This window comes from Leptodactylus fuscus, chromosome 6 (genome assembly GCF_031893055.1).
Source record: "Leptodactylus fuscus isolate aLepFus1 chromosome 6, aLepFus1.hap2, whole genome shotgun sequence".
Taxonomy (NCBI): Eukaryota; Metazoa; Chordata; class Amphibia; order Anura; family Leptodactylidae; genus Leptodactylus; species Leptodactylus fuscus.
Genome location: NC_134270.1, coordinates 121,209,738 through 121,229,511, shown reverse-complemented (window position 1 = coordinate 121,229,511; position 19,774 = coordinate 121,209,738). Strand labels below are relative to the sequence as shown.

The 19,774-nt window shown below is 42.8% G+C and overlaps 1 protein-coding gene across 1 annotated transcript; it reads right to left on the bottom strand.

Moving 5' to 3' along the window:
* Positions 1-7,028: 7,028 nt before the first annotated feature.
* On the bottom strand, positions 7,029-19,434 carry HROB (homologous recombination factor with OB-fold). Its single transcript, XM_075278288.1, has 10 exons — positions 19,349-19,434; positions 16,840-16,893; positions 15,144-16,001; positions 12,824-12,907; positions 12,538-12,678; positions 12,341-12,449; positions 12,098-12,183; positions 11,029-11,130; positions 9,858-10,152; positions 7,029-8,289 (listed from the first exon to the last, which is right to left on the bottom strand). Exons 1-10 carry the CDS (start codon positions 19,349-19,351, stop codon positions 8,249-8,251), a joined length of 1,773 nt encoding a protein of 590 aa, XP_075134389.1. The 5' UTR covers positions 19,352-19,434; the 3' UTR covers positions 7,029-8,248.
* Between the last annotated feature and the right edge of the window lie 340 nt (positions 19,435-19,774).

Below are 19,774 nucleotides of genomic sequence, written 5' to 3'. Positions count from 1 at the left end.
AACAGGGCTCCTCATGGCAAAGAACTCGCTGAGAATCTGAAAAAAGAGTTGTTGCTCTACATAAAGATTGCCTAGACTATAAGAAGATTGCCAACACCCTGAAACTGAGGTCAAGCACAATGGCCAAGACCTTACCCTTACTGTGGTTTAACAAAACAGGTTCCACTCTGAACAGGCCTCACCATGGTCAGCGTCAAATCCAGAGGTTGTCTTTGTAAAATAGACATATGGCTGTCGCCAGCATTGCAGCAGAGGTTAAAGGGGTCGGGGGTCAGCCTGTCCGTGCTCAGATAATACACCGCACACTGCATCAAATTGGTCTGCATGGCTGTCATCCCAGAAGGAAGCTTCTAAAGATGATGAACAAGAGAGCCCGCAAACAGTTTGCTGAAGACAAGCAGACTCAGGGCAGGTTCACATCTGCGCCTAGTCTCTGCTTTGTGGGTTTCCGTCTTCTGCTGACAGGAGACAGAAACCCGGCAGTCAGTGTCCGCCCGTAAGCTTCTTCTGGTCTCCACGGCGAATCTGTTTTGTTTTTTTTTAAACCGAACACAAAGTCCTGCATGTTCGACTTTGTGTCCAGTTAAAAAAAAAACAGTTTTGCCACGGAGGCCAGAAGACGCTCACGGGCGGACACTTTGCAAACACATTCAAATGAATGGGCTTGAAAACTGACTGCTGGTTTCCGTCTCCTGTCCAGTTTCACGGGCCGAAGACGGACACCTGAAAGCAGAGACTGGGCGCAGGTGTGAACCTGCCCTAAGTACATGGATTACTGGAACCATGTCCCGTGGTCTGATGAGGCCAAGATAATCTTATTTAGTTCAGATAGTGCCAATTGTGTATGGTGGAAACCAGGTGAAGAGTACAAAGGCAAGTGTGCCTTGCCTAGACTCAAGCATGGCGGTGAGAGTGTCATGGTTTGGGGCTGCATGAGTTCTGATGGCTGAACTGGCCAAGCATGTCTCCAGACCTAAACTCTATTGAGCGTCTGTGGGGCATCCTCATAGAGAAGGTAGAGGAGCGCAATGTCTCTAACATTCACCAGCTTCGTGATGTCATCATGGAGGAGTGGAAGAGGGGTGTACTCACTTTTTTTGCCAGGGGGTTTAGACATTAATAGCTGTGTGTGAGTGATTTTGATGGCACGCCAAATTTACACTGTTAGGGTCAGTTCACATGTGAACTGCCCGCGCGGGTTTTGACACCGAGAGAGACGCGGTGAGCCGCGTCTCTCTCTCTTGTCAAAACCCGCCTGCCGCGACCATCGCGGTCGCGGCTTTCCCCTCCGCTGTCGGCTCAAATGAATGAGCCGACATAGGAGGGAGCTGCTGGGGGCTGAGCCTGCGCAGCTTCCGCCTGAAGAAAGGGCATGTCCTTTCTTTTCTAGCGAAAAAAAAGAGCCCGGTGGTCTACATAGACCACCATTGTAAAGGGGCGGATTTTGAAGCGAAATCCGTTGTCAAAATCCGCCCCTTTGTTCACGTGTGAACTAGCCCTTATACGAGCTGTACACTGACTACTTTACATTATATCATAGTGTCATCTTCAGTATTGACCCATGAAAATATTTCATGAAATAATTACAAAAATGTGAGGGGTGTGCAAACTTATGTATTTATATAAAATAGCCAGGATCAAGGTTATAAAGAATTTTAAGCAGAAGACCAAAAGTACTTCTAGCCACTGCCCCAGGTAGTCACTAGATTCATTTCCAATGAGGTATTGGTATTACATTGCCTGCTCATGTAAGTGTGGAAAAGAAAGGCCATTCCTCTGCAAAAAATACAACATTGCATGTTACTTTTCTAGAGGAAAGGTCCAGGAGACAGCTCCTTTAAACAGCTAATCAAAAATCTGTATAGACACATGGAAGAAGGCTGAGAGAACTTCTCAGGGTGCAGAGGGGATGCTCATACTGAGTGTACAAAGGGCCTATTCCAAAATGTTCCCCAGATTACGATCAGGGACCAAAAGCAGAAAGCACCACCACAACAAAAGTGTAACCAAGGCTTTCTTTTCATTACCTTGCCCAGCTCTATACAGCACCTTTGTTTTGTTGCTGCTGGGATTTGCTCTGGGTGGGATTACCAATGTTAAGGACTACACTTTTCAATAATTCTGCCGGCACCTGCAAACCCCTAAATTAGAATTGGACAGTGCTGTAGTTATTCATTGTCTACTTTGCTATTCTTTTGCCTACTGACAATTATTTGCTACCTAGCATGTGCAACATGATCCCTCCAGAGAGTGCTAGGGTGGGCGTAAAGCCAGGAAGCAGTTGACATCTGGTAACCACGTGTTGGGGAACTCGCACAAGCAAGAGAAAAACACCAGGAGTATGGTCATATGATTGTATGTGAGACCAGATTACAGAGCCATCTCAGCTCCAGACACTACATTACTGATCATTCTTACTGCAGGTGAACCATTTCCACATAATTTTTTTTTAAAGACTCTTTGATATATTTTTTTACAATAAAATTGCTTCAGCAGCAAAGAGAACAACTATAGAGAACACTTTCCATGTAAACAATGCTATATGATACAGGGAGCATATAGTCAAAAGCCCCTCACCCCTAATCAGAGGTACACAGTAAACCCTTAAAATAGAGACCCCTGACTAGTCACAAAGTTATGCCTCCCTGGCTGTCAAACTCTAGTTGCTAACTACTACCCTGTTTCGGCAAAACTAAGCCCTACCCCCAAAATGCGCCCTAACTTGATTTTGCAGGGTTTTTGGAGTAGGCTTGATATATAAGCCCTCCTCCAAAAATAAGACCTAGTTACAGTCAGCATCTCCCACGTTAGGTCATGTGAAATAACATCACAGAGACAAATAGGCATACCGTAGTGCCCAACTGTCCTGGACAAGTGCCCGCTACCTCCCACCACACCATGGCAAAACCAGCTCATCGGTCCCGGGTCCCATTGGAGTGTCCTGCTCCCAAATCCGTCCTGATGTCTGGTCATGTAGGTTTGGATACCTACATGACCAGACATCAGGTACCAACCCTGCTCGTTCCCATACATGCAGCCACTCCACTACTGCCTGAAAAATAAGACCTACCCCGAAAGTAAGCCCTAGTCCTTTTCTCAGAGAAAAAAAATATTATAAGACCCTGTCTTATTTTCACAGAAACACAGTATGGAGCTGTCCCTACTCCTAAGCATTAGCTGGTTGTTTAGTGAGCATGTAGCAGTAACAGCACTAAAGAGTTTGTTTCATGTCCTCTAAGGTTGGGAGTGTAATATACCACAGCAATAAAGACTGTGCTCTAAATTCAGAGCATTTATAGCTTTACCAGTATCTTCCCCTGTTACAGAGATATTGGTGCTATTAGTCTCGGCTATTGAGATCATTGGGGCCGGCCTCAGCACTCAGCGTCATCACTGGGGGGTGAGGAATGCCCCCTTCACAGTGCAAGTCTATGGTTGCACTCCCTACCTTAGGACATGAAATTTCCTCTTTAAAGGGAGTCTTTCAGTAGTTATATCATGACTAGCCTCTGCCCGCGACTTCATCTGCGGGTTGTTGGCGTTTATGATCCGCCTGTATTCAGCAAATTGCTGCCATCAATGATTTGCCTGCTCCGGCATTTCTCAATTTCTCAAGCTGTCCTGTTGCTGCCCTTGTTCCTCACACCGTGCCTGTGATTGTTCTGGCATCTCAACAGCTCGCTGGGACGCCACATAATGAGCGTACTGTTGGTGTTGATGATCTGCCTGCTCCGGCGTTTTGACAACTGTTAAGCTGGCCTGCTGCTGAACTCCTTCCTTGCGCTGTGCCCATGACTTTTGCTGTATCTCAGCAGCTCGCTGAGACGCCATATAATGAGTGTGTTGTTGGCGTTGATGATCCGCATGCTCTGGCGTTTTGGCAGCTCTCAAGCTGGCCTGCCGCTGAACTTGTTTCTTGCACTGTGCCTGTGATTGTGCCGGCATCTCAGCAGCTCGCTGGAACATCATATAATGAACGTGTTGTTGGCGTTGATGATCTGCCTTCTCTGGCGTTTCTGCAGCTGTCAAGCTGGCCTGCCTCTGAACTCATTCCTGGAGCTGTGCCTGTGATTGTTCCAGGATCTCTGCAACTCGCTGGGATGCCATATAATGAGTGTGTTGTTGGCGCCGATGATCCCTGTCAGCTCCGATTGAGGAGACTTCTGTGACTTCTGGCTCCTTCATAGCTCTCGTTGTTTGTGACAAATTAAGATTTTCTTTTCCAAGCATGTTGAAAATTGGCAAACTGCAAATTTGGATGAAAGGTGTTGGTATTAGCGTAGCATGTCTCCACATTCGAAAAACGCGTTTTACTTAAAAAATATCGTATGATTTTGCTAAAAAAAACTCATAGTAAAGGGAACTGACAAGCAATTTCAGCAATGATGTTGCGAAACGGAGTCTCGATGCTGCAGTCTCCACCAGTATTCGTAAATATTTGGATCCAAAGCCATGTATTGCGTTGTTACGAAGCCTGATATTTATACCTACTCTGCAATTTTGCAATGTGGAGAATGACAAGGGACCCCCAGGCTTGCTTGGGGGACACATGGCGGCATGGTACCCCAAAATGTGTGGTAAATTAATAAAATATACTTTTTCTCCTCAGGTTCACTCAGGGAAGTAAAGATAGTGTAAGCTGTGCACTGTAATTCAAATTTCCCGCCTTTTTTCACTTACCTCAGCTGATGTGTAGTTCAGGGTCAAAGGTCATCACTAGGCAGATTTCACTGGTTCTTCTGGAAGATGTGGAGAATGTGGAGACATACTGCACTAATACCAAAGGTGTTTTCCCATGTCAGTTTTTCAGCAGTGCCTGGAGCAGATCAGATAATATGCTAATGCCTGAACACAAACCACTGAGGGTTAGCGTGTGTTTACACAGAGAGATAACAGCCCTGGCTTTCTAAGAAGCGGAGATAAGAAAAGTATAATATAGTATGTGAACAAAAATTCATAACAGTCGTGAAGCCATGTCATTTACCAGGATAAAAAGTAGCCTATATTTTAATCGAGGTTACAATCTATGTGTGCCAAATTTCATTGAAATCCGTTCAGCCGTTTTTGTGTGATTGAGGAACAAACACGCAAACTTTCACATTTATAATATTAAGTAGGATAGGATAAACCTTAATCTGGTACCTAGTAGAGGTAAGGCTATAATTTCCAAATATGCCTGTCATTCAGCTTTGGAACCCCATTTTCATATAAATCCTTGATTATTCATGCAGATGATGGTGGGTTTAGCTGTTAGTTTATCTGAGCTTTGGTCGCAGTTCTAGATTCCCGTCATAGCACTTTCCACTCATTTTCATATGAATCTAATAGCGATTTTTATAAAAATAGACCTCCAAAGCGGAATAACAGGTGTATGTGGAAAGTGTAGAGTCACCTCTACGATATACTGGGATTAGGTTTATAACCAATTAACAGCTGGCAGACTCCCTATAAATGGCAATGAAGTGCTCTTTTAAGGGTGTTGTGGCGAGGGGCACTACAATACAGCTTATAGCCAGGTTAAGGTTTAGGCAAGTCCAGAAGTGATGGCCGTTGTAGAATTACTCTGTGAGCTTGTGCAGGCTGCACTGCCTAAACATACTGAAATACTAGGTGTTACTAAACTCCACATACCCTACCCTGTCCTCCCCTCATTCAGTCCAAGAATGGTTTGAACTTACTGAATTCCCAACAATGGTCATGTTGGTGGGGGGTTGTATGGGTGGCTGGTGTTCCCTGTTCTAGCAGTCAGACTATGACTGATCTAACACCTATCCTTATCCAGTCATTAGATGATACATGTTAACCATGTTATATCCCAGGGTTAGGGAACCTTTGGCTCTCCAGCTGCTGTGAAACTACAACTCCCATCATGCTCCATTCACTTCCATGGGAGTTCCCAGAACAGCAGAGCCAGTATGCATGCTGGGAGTTGTAGTTTTGCAACAGCTGGAGAGACATACGTTCCCTACCCCTGTTATATCCCTTTAAGTCTTCACAGCCTAATAATAATAGCATCACTACAGTGGTATCACCGGCATCACAATAAAGCTCCCTCAACAGACTAGATAAATCCAAAGCAAAACTGGCATCGACTCTAGAAATAGTGCAACTTTATATAGCCATGATGTAGTCACATCCCTGTTCCCACAGGCGCCTTCATAAACCCCCAGATGTACATGAATACTCATATGAATGCCGAATGCTGCAGACTACAAGGGTTAATAAAGTAGAGTGTCATACCTATACTAGGAGGCCCTTCTGTCATCATATGGGTAATTTCCCCTTTTATACTAATAACAGTAGTGTATCTGTGACTATGGATATATCTACAGAATCAGGGCTGGATTTCACTATGGACATAGTGACAGGGCTGTGGGTAAGTCAGGACTGGCTTTGGTAGAAGTCAGGCCCGGTTCACATCTGCGCATGGGTTTCCGTTTAGGGAGTCCGCTTGGGGATCCCCCTTCCTGAATGAAAACCTAATCCGCAAAAAAAGGAGTTACCTAAGGAAACCCCCGGACCCATAGACTACTGTATATTGGGGTCCATGTAGTTTCGGCACAAAAAATGCAGAGAGAAAAATGCTGCTTACATGGAATGGCCCAAACACAGATGTGAACCGGACCTCAGAGAAAAAAAATGACACTTTCTCCTACTCAGATCACCAAATCCTACCGTAGGGACAAACCTTTACTGTCAACCCAGGTCACTGGACCCATGGTGCTCCTCCAGTAAAGCTCACTCCCTATCCTATAAACATGTGGATCATTAATTCTCAAGGACAGACTCCTCCACCGTCACCTTACAGGCATCTTACATCTTACCCCCTCCTTTTTCTTAATGGACCACCATCCAGTCCGTTGGGCTTTAATAAAACCGGACTATACCCCATTGTGGAAAAGCAGTGTTTTGGCCATTGTGAAAAGACAGCGGGGAAAAAAATACACAGTTCAGCAAAGGGAATTAAATTTTATGTAATTTTGTACAATAAAATAAAAAAAAAAAATCAGACATTGTTCAGTGTTCTTTCCTCATAATCTGAAACATCTCTGCTTGCTGTCATATAATAGGAACCTTCATGGTTTACTTTCACTGGTCATGTGATGTTCACACAGATGCTCAGTTCCTTACAACAGACAACTCTCATAGGGTGGTAGCAGACAATTTAGCCCCGTCAAGTCCCCATTGCTTCCACTTCATAGTAAGTAAAGTACAGCTTTCTTTCAGCAGGATATCATTATAGGCTGTGTAGTTTTGCTGTTATCACACAGCCTATAATAATATCCAGCTGAAATGAATCTGTGTGTCACTTACTTTTAAGTATAAGCCCTGGCGGCTGCGGACTGGATGTGGTAGGTACACGGTGGGTCACTGCCCATAATGGTACGGTGCCGACATCTGCACATACGTGATCATCACATCCACCAGGAATAAATAAGCAAGAAGGAAGCAAGAAACATTTATATTCATTTGGTAACAAACAGGATTTATTTAATTAAACTGATATATACCGCATTGTGGAAACACAGAGGGACAAAATACTGAATTTTACAGTTGGAGCAAAGAGATTGAGAGTTTATTTCATGTTACTCCCCTATGGCATAAAAAAAGGCAGTGTCTTAAAATAATTGTTCATTATTTGTAATTGAGATAAAGAGTTCAATTGATTGTGATTTAGGTTAGGATCACCCAGCCCTATGGTGTAGCGTGTAGACCAATTGTAGGATGTTACCATCTCCCCCCATACATGGCTCCTCAAATTGTTACAATAACATTTCTTTCTGTTCAAAATAATTCATTTTATTATAAGAGCCCATACAAAAAATCAAACAAACAAAACAAACAAACAAAACAAGCAACAAGAACATGTATACAAAAGTCCTGACTCTTGCCATTTACCATCCCCCACACTCAAATTACTAGCATTTGAATGCAGATGATCACTTTACTAAACACATGGGAAACAAAAGTGCTAGTTCTGTATCTTTTCAGTCCACGTCACTGTGGATATATATACCAGCTCTGCTCTCACCATCCAGATACCATGTAACAGAATGATGGTAAGGGGGTAGGCTCCAGTAAATCGAGCTTTGTTATCGCCATAATCTGAGGAAGTTTTCAGCCTTGTAGCACGTTCTTTTAGTTTTATTTATTTGCAAGTCCCATCAGCCATTGCATCAAAAGGTTCTGGTCAATGCGAGAATACTAGTGAGGTCTCATTTTGAGGCTCTGGTATGACAGCCACATTTTATTCGTCTGGAAGGTCACAGAGCAGCGAGTCAAGGTCATCTGTGGAAAAAACGGAAAAAAAAATTATATAAAAAGATGTATTGGAAGATTATTGCGAGTTGAATACTGATGATCTACGCTTAGAATAGGTTACCAAAAACCTGATCAGCTTGGTCTAAGCAGCAGTGGCAGATGGCTGATCTGTACGGGTCCTGGGTGTAAAACCCCCATTGATCAGATATTGAAGACCTACAGTATTCTATTGATAGCTCATCAGTATTCAATTGTTGTAAAACCTCTTTAACTATGCTAACACTAGAGCATACATATTCAGTTTAGTCACCTCTTTCACCTACAATAAGTACTGCAATAGACTACATGAAACTTCCCTTTAAAGGGTTGCATGCCAGACATGGATTTATCAAAATAAATAGACTCCCTCATGTCCACAAGCTGTATCTGATTTTGAAGCAGGGAGTACGATTAAAGGGGTTGTCCAGTTCCAGCAAGTAAATATTATTTGTATAATGCAAAGTTATACAATTTCCCAATATACTTTCTGTATCAATTTCTCATCATGGTGTTTTAGATCTCTGCTTGCTGCCATTCATCATTTACTTCCAGTACAAAAAAATCAGTCCATGGTCATGTGATGTACAGTCCATAGTCATGTGATGTACAGTCCATGGTCATGTGATGTACAGTCCATGGTCATGTGATGTACAGTCCATGGTCATGTGATGTACAGTCCATGGTCATGTGATGTACAGTCCATGGTCATGTGATGTACAGTCCATGGTCATGTGATGTACAGTCCATGGTCATGTGATGTACAGTCCATGGTCATGTGATATACAGTCCATGGTCATGTGACATACAAACAGGTGCACAGCTCGTTAGAAGGCAAAGCTCTGATTACGATGACTGTAACGAGCTGTGCACCTGTGTGTTCATCACATGACCATGGACTTATTTTTATCCAATGAAAATAAAAGAATGACAGCAAGCAGAGATCTAGAAAACTGTGAGGAACTGATCCAGAAGGTATATAGGAAAATTGTACAACTTCTCATTATACAAACAATAACATTTATTTGGATATATAAGGGCTAGTTAACACGGGGGCAATGAGGCAGATTTTGACAGCGGATTTAGCCTCAAAATCTGCCTCCTTTAAATGGTGGTCTATGGAGACTGCTAACTTTTTCGTTTTTCTGCTAGCAGTTTTTTGCTGCTAGCAGAAAAAAGAAGCGACATGACCTTTCTTCAGGCGGATTCTGCCTGAGGAAAGCAATAGAAGTGAATGGGTGGAGAAAAACGCCTAGCGTTTTTTTTTTTTTGCAAAAAAACACGACCGAAAACGCCTAGCGTTTTTTTTACAGTCCATTCACCTTAGGGGAGGGAAAAACTGCCTGGTGTTTTCTGAAGCAGTTTTTACCAAAAACTGCTCCAGAAACATCTACAAAAAAACGCCTCAAGGTCAAAAAACCGCTTCCTAATTAGGAATCAGTTTTTTTCTGGACCAAAATAAGCTAGGCAGTTTTTACGTGTGAACTAGCCCTTATGGAGAAATGTGGTGCTGTTTAAAGACGAGTAAATGTCAAAACAAGACCAATGATTTTACTCACCCAAATCCCAGTCTGGTTGTGAGGTTTCTGGCTGCTCTTTACTGAATGGGTGAGGAGTTGTTGGTTGGGTATTTTTTGACGGTGTACTGTTGGTGGATGTAGGAGATCCTGCATGGTGAGAACTTCTTGAGGATGAATGAGATACTGTTAGTTGGGAGGCACAAGCATGTGTTGTGCTGGGTAGAGAGGAATGGGATGTCTGCAGAGTACTATGCTGACTTGTGCTGGATGAGGAGTGAGGTGGTGACCTCGACTGGTTGCTGTTCAAATCCACCTTATCATCTGGTACAGGCACCTGCATGTAAAAAGGTGCAGTAATGTTACACTTCTATAAAAATGACACTATTTGATCTTAGAACCCTGCATTGATGTGTTCTTCAATTATTGCCTCCAGAAATATACATTTGATTAATCACATATAAAATGACAACTAAGTGCCACCATTCATTTTGTTTCCTTCCACAGTCTCAGACCCGGTTCACATCTGCCTCCTGCTTGCAGGACTTTTCACTCCATAAGTTTCTCTCGTAAACCACACGGACCCCATTATAGTCTATGGGGTCCGAATGTTTTCCCAGGTAACCACTTTTCTATGCGTATAAGTTTCCGTTCAGCACTGGCTGGACAGTGTTACATGGCCATGCGACTTGTCTCGATAACAAGGTCCAGGACTAATAAAGCAGAAACCTCAAAGCAAATAAAGTTCTAAAATAAGGTTGCTCCAGAAAAGTCATTTAAGTGTGGCATAGACATATTTAGTAAAACAATAACCTCAGAAGAACAATGTGCGAAGACACAATAGTGGCTATTATTTTATATGTAAGTAGTAATGGAAAGTCATTGCTCACAATCCTTTACACAAATCAATAGTACAGCATGTGCACATGTCCAGCTGCTTTATTGCATTGTGCATGTTCCATCTCTGATTTTCAGTTCTCCCTATATCTCCTATATATGCCACACAGAAAGTAGAGGAGTCTCCTCCCCAATACATTCAAAAGCAGCTGTAGGATCATATAGGACATTACAGAATAGTGACCAGCCCTTTCGGTGAGATGTAAATTTCAGTTATGTCCCTAAAGATATTTTATATACAGCAACGTCTACAATAACATGGGGATTTAACAGCTTCAAGCATAGTCCCTAACCAACATGATCACATATTCCTTACCCCGCTCTGCACACCTTCTTCCAGAGGAGGATAGATTTTTACTAAGTTGCTCGGTGTCACATTAAGATAATGATTACGATGTGATGGTGAGAACACGCCAACCTGTGAAGGCAAAAACAGAAAAAATCGTGACCACTGTAAGAAATGGATATACAAAGTATATTAGCACATTGCATAGCTTTACATTGTACAATGAACAAGCTTTACTTGCTTGTTTTACTTCAGCAACTAATGCCTAAGTGATCTATGAAATTTGGATTTTATGATGTATTAAATAGCACATGAAAAGGTAGAGTAAACCAAAACCCTAATATCCACCTTTAGCCCCCCTGTTCTACCAGTGCGGGGCCTCCTCACCCCAAGGACCCCATGATAGTCGACACTCTGCCTCTGTAGTACATCCTTCCTTACCTGCTGTAATTTTTTTTATCAAATCTTTATTTAAGAATTGGCAAACAGCAAAGAGAAACATGTAACATACAGCAATTATGAAGGAGCCGCACGATGGCGACATCCAGACTGAGCCAACAAATTTTTAGCACATTTTTATTAAGGAACGGAGGAATATGAGGATGGGGAGGGAGGGGGGAAAGAGGGAGAACTAGAAAGAGGGGGATAGAAGGGAGGAAGAAGGAGGAGGGGAAGGAAACCACTACAACAGTGTTACGCCATTCATTTGAGTTTTGCAAACTTAATCCAGGGAGACCAGGTCTTGAGGAAAGTGGCATGTTTGCCCGAGGCCCAGCTCGAAATCTCTTCAAATCTGCACACTTGGTTTACTCCGGCCACCCCTTCAGAGTGGGTTGGGGAAGTAGTCTGTAACCACTTCTGAGGTTTAAGGAACTTAGCAACAGCAATGAGTTGAGTCTTCAAATCACGTTTAGACGGGGTGAGTTGCGCATCGGGCAAAGCAAGTGCAATATGATGGAAAGATAGCTGAGACCTGGCACAGCAAATGGACTTAAGTGAAGCCTCAACCGCTCTCCAGAACTCATTCAGGGCTGGGCAGGACCAGCAAATGTGTTATAGAGAACCGGTCCCCTGACCACAGTGCCAGCATAGAAATTACCTGCTGTAATAACAGGACGCTCCCAATCTTCAGTTCACTTTCTCGCTCCTCTAGTAGCAAATGATGGACAGTGCCTTGAATCTCTCCTAGAGAAGAGCAAATATCTTTGTATTCAATGTAAAATGACCAAAAAAACCAAGGAGAAATCTGTATGAGGAACTTATGGCTGACAGAGGTAAGCAGTATACCAAAGGCACAGAGTAAGACACTGTAGAAGAACGGGAAGGGTAGTGTTCTCATTACCTGTTGGGTCTCTGAACACTGCACTAGCATCTCCATTGGCTGGGGTTAATGTCTTAAGAGACACCGCCATTCGTGGGACCTTGTTCCTTGGGAGTTGCTTGAGAGCTGCCTGTAAATATGGGGTGAGCAAAGATAATGCAGATCAAGTTATATTAGTTTATCCAAAGGCCTGAATACGGTAAAGGAACTACTGTCACCTTGCGCAGCACCATGACCACACTGTACGTTCGGAGGAAGCAGGCAGGGTTGTTTTCATCCAATGACAGCTCAGCTTTCATAGCAGCCCAGGGACCTCTAATAAACTTGTCTTCTATTGGCTGCTGTGTGGATACCCCTTCCTGCAGGCAAGTGAAACCATGAGCCTGTGTACTATAGCTGAACTAATGTAAGAAAAATAAAAATGGATGGCTGCTGCACAGAGATACTATACATAGATAGGAAAGAATACATGGCCGGCCAAGCTGCTGCAAAATAAATGTCTACCTTATTATGTAGCTTAGCACGTGCCCCATGGCTCGGGGTGTGAGGAGTGGACACCAGGATATCATCCAGCCCTCTGCCGCTTCCCTAGGAACAGATGGAAATGTAAAGTTTATTCAAGGACAAAAGTACTGTACCAAGTCATATGACATTAAATTATCAGGTTACAGTCCTGGCATTATCACTTCTACCAGCAGATGGCAGACCAGATCGCTGGCACTAGTGGAGCCAGTTTTTAAAGAACCGTCCATTACTCTGCAGTCACTGCCTGTTTGCGAATGTTGCGAAAAGTGAATATTACTAGAATTTGTATGAGAAATAGTAACATTTTTAACTCTCTGTCTGACTTTTTAAAATAATTGTTCCCAAAGTGGGTGTCGGAAAACCCTAGGGTTCATTGGTGACTTTTATGGGTACCTGCAGACTTACCAGTAATAGTGCCTGGTTTGTGATTTTTTTTTTCTTAAACTGTGCATGTACAGACACTATTAGGATGGGAAGTTAACCAAGTAAGGAATTTCTTAAAGTACTTTCCTGTTGACTAGCTATGTTGCTTCAAGTCCTCCACAGTAGGTGTCCATGTCCTTAAAAGTGTGCTCCGCTACTTAAATACTGATGACCTATCCTTAGAAGAGGTCATCAATATCATTAGGAAAGGGGTCCGACACCTATGCTGAGCAGTTTATGTAAGCGGCTGTGGCACAATGCTGTATATTGTGTAAAGCAATGGGAGAGAGCTGCAGACTATTCACAGCCTCTACACAATGTATGGTACTGTGCCTGCGGACCTTCAATCAACTGATTGGTAGAGGTGCCACAAGTTGCCCTCCACTGGTCTAATATTCACAACTTATTAAAGGGAGTCTATCATCAAAGAGAAACATATTTAACCAGCTACACACTTAGGTAGGCCAGGATTACATGAGTATAACACCTTTTTCACCATGAAAATTCGTATCTCCTCTGCTAGTGTATTAACTGATTTCAGAACATGCAAATAAGCACCAAGAATGGCCCTGTAGCTCCAAAATGTTACATCCAATACTGCCCAGGAATGCCCTCCTTAACCCTTTTGTTCTTTGAGTGACAGGACCAGGGAGCTAAGCTTAACTCTTACCTGCCCTGTCGCTCAAAAAGTTTGGAGCAATGGTACTGCCCTTGGTGCTCCTGATTGGTCATTTGCTTATTCTAGGTAAAAAAAAAAAAAAAAAAAAAAAAAGGATATCCTTGCAATGGAAGCTCCCTTAAAGATATTTAGAAATATAGTTTGAGATTGCGCACACATAGGAGAGAGCACTTCACCCACTTGTTAAATGACATTTTAGCACCTGTGTCCACCTATACCACAGGTATGTGCGACTACCACTTGTGGTAAGAATCTACCACATAATCAGACCTCACAACTTCTGCCACTAGAGAGGAAACTTCTCAAATCCAAGTATTTGGCTGGCACTTGAAATGTTGAAGATGTCTGGACGACAGCCTGGTCAACAGCTCTCACTCCTGACATAGGTAAGGTGCGGAATGACATACTACTGCTGTACAGATGGGACTACTGAATAGACAGGGGAGCCAATGACACTCATTGCCATGTTCTAGTACATTTAGCACATACATTACGCAAAACATATAAGAGATCATCATATTAAAAATTCATATAAAATAGGCCAACATAACCTATATTAAAAGGGTTGTGCAAGATTAGAAAACATGGCTGAGTTCTGTTTCTCAAGAAGTGACAATTTCCTTTGGTCACATGACCATGCCGCAGTTTACTTTCCTTCCATTGAGGCGCCATGTAGCCAACGGTCATGAGGTCACTTCCTAAAAAGAAGAAAGCAGCCATGTTTTCTAATCCTGCACAACCCAATTAAACTAGTAATGGAATGCTACAGATAAAACGCTGTGTGTTATGCTTAGTGCAAGACATTGGAGGTTCTATCTTTTGAGTTTATTTGGATTGTTGTCATACTCCACCCCCACAGACCCTGCACTACACATTGCAATGTGTATCCTTTTTGTCTGCTGGTTCAACTGCTGGGATACCTATGATAATGAGACTGGGTGGAAGGGGGGGGGGGGAGGTCTCATGTCCCACAAATATTTCTCCCACTACTTGAACTGAGAAGTGGTCGATCACAAGCACCCATAGTTGTTTCAATTCTATGCACCATTTATGCGGTGGAAGTGCAAGAGATACCTGTCCATATCATTATAAGTCCAGGCATTCAGACCACCATTTAGACACTGTTCTGTGGATAGGTGATAAATCGCACCTTAGGACACAGGCTATAACACACAGTTCTTCCAATGAATAGATTACCTGCTGTGGAAGGAGCCCTGCTGGCCCTGGAAATCTCCTCTCCTTGGATGGAGGTGTCTCCCATGGCAAATTCTTTGGGGTCTTATTAGCTGCTGTCATAAGCTGTATAAGATGATTGGTTACTACTGGCGTTTGCAGAGTAGTGGGTGGGTTTGGGCGTGGAGATGATAGGGGGGTTCTTGATACTTGGTGAGAGTTGGTTGGTCCAATCTGGTATATGCTTGTTGAGACTGATGCACTGGGTGACATATTGGAACGTGGATTTGCAGAATTTAAGGGGTTAATGAAGGTTCCAGCTCTCACAGGGGTAACAGGCTGGGATTTCACACCGGGCCTTAAACAAGGCCTTTTAGCAGTAGGGCCTGGAGACTGACATGGTCCTTTTTCACCACCACTTAGATGAACACTGTGATTTATGGGATAGTTGGCAATGAAATGTGATTGCTGTGACTGTGCAGTGATGTCGCTTAGACAATGTCTGTCTCCTACATCCTGGATACTTCGAGATGGCCGCAACTGAAATGAAGAATTATTTGGTTCTTTTCCACTTTTCTGTGAAGTCTGGTTAACTTGCCTGAGGAGCAAATGAGGTTCTGGAGCTGGACACTGATGTTTAGACACCTCTGCCTCCAGTTCGCTGCACAGAGACAATAGTTCATCATCATCCACATCCTGGGCAGAGGAAGCACTTGGCGTCTCCAGAGAGTTCAAAGTCGCTTGCTGCACAGGTAGGGGTTTTGTATAGTTCGACTCTTTTCTAGTCACGGAGTCTTCAATAGTGGTTTTAGGGATCGGTCTGAGACGGACAGAAGTGGACCCATGGTTGGACACTGTACCTTCAGATACAGACAGGAACTCCTGCAAAAATATGGATGATGTAAATAACAATACTTCAGACAACACAATCTTCTTTAAATGTCTAATATGCAGGGATTGAGTATTTCGTACTGCCACCTATTTGGAATATCGTGACGCTTTCACCTATGTTTTCCCATGTGGTAGAAGGCTCATGGTAGCCATATCCAGAACATTACTGGATACAGACAAAGAAGCTTAATATATTTATGCCATGCCTCTACAATATATTTATGGTATACATGTCTAAAATGTGAATACCCCTATAAAAGATGACTCATAGATATCATTAGGCTTTGTCCACATCTTGGTTTTTGTTTCATGCTTATTGGGGTTTCACAGTCAGATAAAATTGATAGTTTCTCCTCAGGATAGCCTATGAATATTACATTGGTGGGGGTCTGACTCTTGAAGGGACCGTAGTACTCATCCTTGCAGAATGTCGTCACAGTCCATAGCAGCGGAAAGTAATATGACTTGAGCCTAGACTATAATGGGTCCATTAGGTTTTCATCTCCATGTTACTAGACAATATGGTGCAGCGTGCTCTAAAAAAATGCCACGAAGATGAGAATGTACCCTAAAACACAGTCCCTGAAAAGTGACAAAAGCATACAAATCAGCTGATGTAAGGCTCCATTGCAGATTCCCTATAAAATTGTGGATGAAAAGGTCCTACATGCAGGATTTTTTGCCTGGTCAAATTAGAGCTGTGGAGTGCTATACACAAACCTTTCTCCAGTGCCATCTGTCTGTAATGGGGACTAGGCAATGATACTGCACACACATTTAGTGAGCCGAAGCACAAAAACCTATATATCACAATGGTGACTACTATTACCTCATCATCAAAATCTTCAGACCCGGAGCAGAAGAGGTTCTGAAAATGTAAAGCCTGGAATAGACAAAAAAAGTCTTAATAAGAAATGAACATAAAACATGAAGGCGAATCCACAGATCAGTGGTCTGAAAACTGCAGAATTTTAGCTCTTGTGAAACTACAACTCCCAGCATGCACTGAAAGCTTCAGGAGTCTGACAGTGGCTTGTCCTCATCTCAGAATATAATTTGCAATTAACTTTATTTAGTCAGTCAAAAACAGCAGCTGTTGGGTTGAGGTGGGGAATCCCTTTATCCCTCATATATATATAGTTATTACTTGCAATTCTGCAGCTAAAATTAACACTACCTCCCTCTCTCACTCACTCCCCCTCCCTCCCTGTTTCCCTAGCTAGCCCGCCCACTACTAGCCCTTCCCAACTAACTAACTCAACCCATCCCATCATACATACCTTCTTCATGTCCAGATCTTCTGGGCACAGGATATCCCTTCCTTCTGGGGGACCAGCTCCTCCTCTTCTTGACGTCTGTGCAATAGAGACAGAGTGTCACAATGCGCTGTAGCCGGTAATCTGACTCTATCGCATAGGCGGCCCACAGATGTCAAGAAGAGGAGTAAGTGATGTCCAATGCCCAGAAGATCCGAAAAGGAAGACAGATAAGTATGATACGGTGGGTTAGAATAGGTGATGTTCCGTTTACAGAAATGGGGAAACATAACATCACTGGAAAATGTGTCTGGAGTGGTCATATGACTACCTTGCAATCTAGGCAAATATAGATTTTTTTGTAAACTAAACGTGTTAGGTAGGCAGGGGGAAGGTGTTTAGCTTACAGTAGAAATATCATTTTACTCCAGACAACCCCTTTAATGGGGTTTTCCCACAAACTTAGCCATATTTAAGTTTGTAGATAATAGATGGTTTATCATGTTAGCAAATATGAATAAATTCAAAATAGCAAATTTTTAAACATTTTATCGTGGTGATAGCCTGTTGTTTTGATCAGGTGCCTATGGATACAATCATGAATGCAGGAATTTCCTATGCTGTGTGGCACGTGTGAGAAACCCAGTCAGGGTGGGCTCACACCAGTGTCCAATCTCTGTTATTCAGGTTTCCGTTTTCTGTCGGCAGAAGACGCAAACTGGCATTCAGTGTCCGCCGGTGAGCGAAACCGATTTTTAATTTTTTTTTTTAACAGGACACAAAGTCTTGCATGTCCGACTTTGTGTCCGGTTAAAAAAAAACAAAAAAAACGGTTTTGCCGCGGAAAGCAGAAGACGCTCACAGGCGAACAATTTTCAAACCCATTCAAATGAATGGGTTTGAAAACTGCTTGCTGGTATCCGTCTCCTGTCCAGTTTCTCGGGCAGGAAACGGAAACCTGCATAACGGAGATCGAGTGCTGGTGTGAACCTGGCCTCAAATTTCCTTTTGGACAGGTTATCAAGCAGAGACACTACATGTATGAGATGATAACCAGGTCACAATAAGACCATATCCACTGGCAACCTATCAAGACAAAAGATTGTCATCACTGAGATGGGAAACTCTTTAAAACTCTGAAAGAAAAAAATAAATAAATATATATTTGCAGAATGGTATATGGTTATGGAAATACTCCTATAGGCTAACGCTAAGTTCACACTAGCGTTCGAGTCTCCGTATGAGACTTTGTCCTGCATTATGGGGTTTTATTTTATATATATTTTTTAAAACTCCCTCGGCCTCAGCAGATTTAGTCTAATTCCTATAAGGACAAGCAGCTAAGTGCCCCAAATATAGTCATATAGTTAGTATGGATGAAAAGTAAATATGATCGGGGGGGGAGAATAGACTTAAAGGGGTTATCCACAATATATCCTTTTTATATCAGAAAAAGGGGTGTGGTTAAAATGTGTAGGAATAACCCACTTAAACTAATATGTGATGTTAGGTTCACTTCTGCGCACGGGTCTCAGTTGTTTGGGTTGCCCAGGGAAGCTGGATCGCTAAAACCCGCAGACCCCATAGAATATAATGGGAACCACCTTTTTTATACCAAAACCTATGGAGAGAAAAGTCCTCTGTGGTTTCTCCAACAGAGACTTCGGCGCAGATGTAAACTTAGCCTGAATGGGATTTTTTGTTGCAAAATCGTACTGCAAAATAGACCACTGCTAAACCGGAGCGAAACACCTGACAGTACATTTAGGATACTTTAGGGGAGCCAGATTTTCTTTGCCATTCGACATAATAATAAATCTGGCGCAGGTTACAACATTGTTGTGGTAGAATTCTTAGACATTTTTAGTTTATTCCCCCCACTGTGAGTCCATGACATTTAAACAAGGGAACAGCTAAGGGAGACAAGACTTCTATACATTCACATAGTAGTTAATGTGACTTTTATGGTCACGACATGCTGTGACTTGTAGTGCCTACACAACGCTACTAGTTACCTATACAGAAAAGAAGTGCTACGTTGTGACAGTAAATAACCATAGAGAAGACAGAAAGAAAATTCACCATATTTCACAGGCACAAACTGCCACAGCATCAGGCAAACATCCAGCGACTTCTCCAGCGTTGTGAGATCCCCGAGACAGTATCCGGGTGCACATGTCCGGCATTTGGAACGCACACTTCCGGTATTTGGAAGGCAAAACTTTCTTGCCGTGAGACTCAAAACTTTGACGTTTGGCTCCGCCTCTTTTCCATATTAGTCCATAGAGTGACTCTTTAGTCTCCTCCCTCTATGTGATGGACGTGTGAGCTACTACACAAGATTGGCTTTTCTTCTTATTGTTCCCCAAGTTCAGTGCAGAACATATACCTGGAGTTATTGCTAATCCATGTAGTAGATGCCCTTAAGATATATGAAAATCAGAGGTTCTGGGGGTGGATATGGAGTACAGCCTTAAAGGTTTGGTGGAATAAGGCTAGGGTGCATGG